The sequence below is a fragment of the Montipora capricornis genome, chromosome 8 (genome assembly GCF_036669925.1).
Source record: "Montipora capricornis isolate CH-2021 chromosome 8, ASM3666992v2, whole genome shotgun sequence".
NCBI lineage: Eukaryota > Metazoa > Cnidaria > Anthozoa > Scleractinia > Acroporidae > Montipora > Montipora capricornis.
In genome coordinates, this window is record NC_090890.1 from 32020298 (window position 1) to 32022797 (window position 2500).

At 42.5% G+C, this 2500-nt stretch overlaps 1 protein-coding gene across 1 annotated transcript in view; it reads left to right on the top strand.

The window, feature by feature from the left end:
• Nucleotides 1-2500, top strand: part of LOC138060390 (uncharacterized) — a 4418-nt gene that overhangs the window by 147 nt on the left and 1771 nt on the right. Inside the window, exons 1-2 of the mRNA XM_068906147.1 lie at nucleotides 1-182; nucleotides 1985-2209. The exon at nucleotides 1-182 is cut by the window's left edge and continues 147 nt beyond it. Coding sequence (XP_068762248.1) covers nucleotides 1-182; nucleotides 1985-2209 — 407 coding nt within the window. The remainder of the gene's footprint in view (nucleotides 183-1984; nucleotides 2210-2500) is intronic.

Consider the following 2500-nt stretch of genomic DNA (forward strand, 5'->3'; position numbering starts at 1 on the left):
CTTCAGCTGCGGCTGAATCTACCTGCCGCGAGCTGTACGTGTCTTACGATTTGTCCGACAATTTTAACAAAACCATCGCTCACTCAATCCACTCAATGACTGTGCAAGGACTTCGTTTGTTTAACCCTCGAGCGACGGCAGACAACCGCGTACCAACCGTTAACCATGATATTAAGGATGAGGTAAGCTCAGTGATGATGATGATGAACTTTAAGTGTCAAGTGTATTTAGAGTAATTGAAACACTGCATCAGGGTTCGTACTCTTTTAAGCACGAATTGTTCCATGACCTTTTCAAAACTATCCTTACTTTAGGATATTACGCAGATCAAATTTGAATAAAATTAACAATCTCTTTACGCCCAACAGACGGAAACTTCCGATTGTTTGATAGAAACTCGTCTTTATTTCATTTTGTCCTTGCTTTGACACTGCGATGATTAATTTTCGATTTATGACCGACCATAAAATTCCATGACTTTCCAGGCTTGGAAAATGAAATTGTTAAATACTTTTCATGACTTTCCAGATCTTCCATGACCCGTACGAACGCCGTGCATACAAACCAAATCAAATCAACTAATGTCAAATTGTAGGTTGGGGAAAACCGGAGTACTCGGAGAAAAACACTCTCCAAGCAAAGTAGAAAACCAACAAACTCAGCCCACATGTGACGCCGTTGGTAAATGAACTGAACAAAATGAATGCAAAAAAAAAACCCGTAAAGGATTTTTGTGAATTTTGATGACGCTCACTCCACTACGTGTTCGTTCTTGGTACGTGTTGGAACGAAAAGTATCCAATTGCAATATCAAGATTTCATTAATCTTCCCTTATTTGAGACTAAGCGGCCACCAAGGTTTTTCATTACACAGTATTCTCATACGCGTACACATTTTACGCTTCATGCACTCGACCCAGAAATGCCTTTAATGAAATAACTTTAACCATAATGTAGTTCTACTATTATTCTCCTTCGCGTAAAAGCCGCCGCACGCGGATTAAATCATTTGGATAACTGCGTGCTCCCGTGCGAGGCATTCTGTTGGCCTTAGAAGCCCCTTGGGTCTCTCGACCTTTTATACGCCCTTACAGTCAAATTCGCTCTGTTTTCGCAAGTCTACTCAACGACGGTGCGAACAAGTTCCCCACTCTCCTCCCCTTCAGTGGCGCTAGCAAACATTTCTCTGGCCTGCGTAGCTGGCGGTATTATTGGCTCGGAGAATGGGAGGAGAGGGGAGGGGCTAATCTCGTACCCAGATCTCACTCTGTCCAGTGACAGAGTGAGATCTGGGTACGAGATTAGGGAGGGGCGCCCCTCCCCATTCTTCGCGTGGCTTTTGCCGCTCGTTAATTTGCCCCTCGCGCCAACAATCCCACCAGTTACGCTGTCTAATGACCACAACCAGGTTTTCTGAGCCCGCGAGACTGTGAAACCATTGTTCTTAGGTACTTCATGTATCCCCTATTATAGTGTATTTAAATTATAATGTATTCCCACGCGTATAATAAGGGATACATGAAGTACTTACCCCATTGTTTTAACGAAAACCGCTGGTCAACAACCTGGTTTTGGTCATTGCTGTCTAAGGTCTTCCTAAAATTTCTCCATCAGATTACCCCACAGCTTACGCATTTTTTTTTCCACCTATAGACCGTATTCACAAATGGCGGTCACATTTATAATTCTTTTGTCCACGTGCAAATTAGCCTACCAAGCCTCATTTTAGAGCAAGAATTCTTTTCAATTCACTGTATGGTATCGAGGCTTGGTAGGCTAATTTGCACTTCGACAAAAGAATTATAAATTGGCCGCCATTTATGAATAAGAAATAACTTATCCATCATGAGGCATAGGGTAGCTTTTACGCGGATGTGAATGGGCCTTTTTCGATATATTAAAATTCAGCTTGAAAGAGAGGTTTAGAGGACAAAGACAAAGCAAAGGAACTTGGATAACACACAGTGACTGAATACAATTTCAGGAACACCTGGTGTTGCCCTATGCCCCAGAGGACCCCACTGAGGAAGATTTCAGTACAGACACAATGAACATCATTGACGCTGTAATGAGCAAGATAGGTCTTGGTGATGATGGACTGGGCCGAGAGTGGTCCCCTACTGAGCGAATTGTGCACAAATTTCACATGATTGACGTCTGGCACAGAGTGAAGGAAGTCTTTCATGAAGTAAAACAAAACCCTCCTCAGGTAATAACTCCTACAAAAACTAGGCATTATGTGGATTAAACCATTCATTAGACTTCATGAAAAAAATGATAATACTGATAAATACCCCCCTCCGTTCGGAACAAGATCGTTGCCAATGGAGGAAACACCACCCCTTCCCCCCACCCTTCCCCTCTGTGTCAGTGCTAAGTCGTTATCTGTAGCTTACTTAAAGGAATTTGAGATAAGAAAACCGAGCGGTCAATTGGATGGTTGCACCAAAAATGCTCTGAAGGAACATCATATTTTATCACAGTTGTCTTTTTTCAGCCT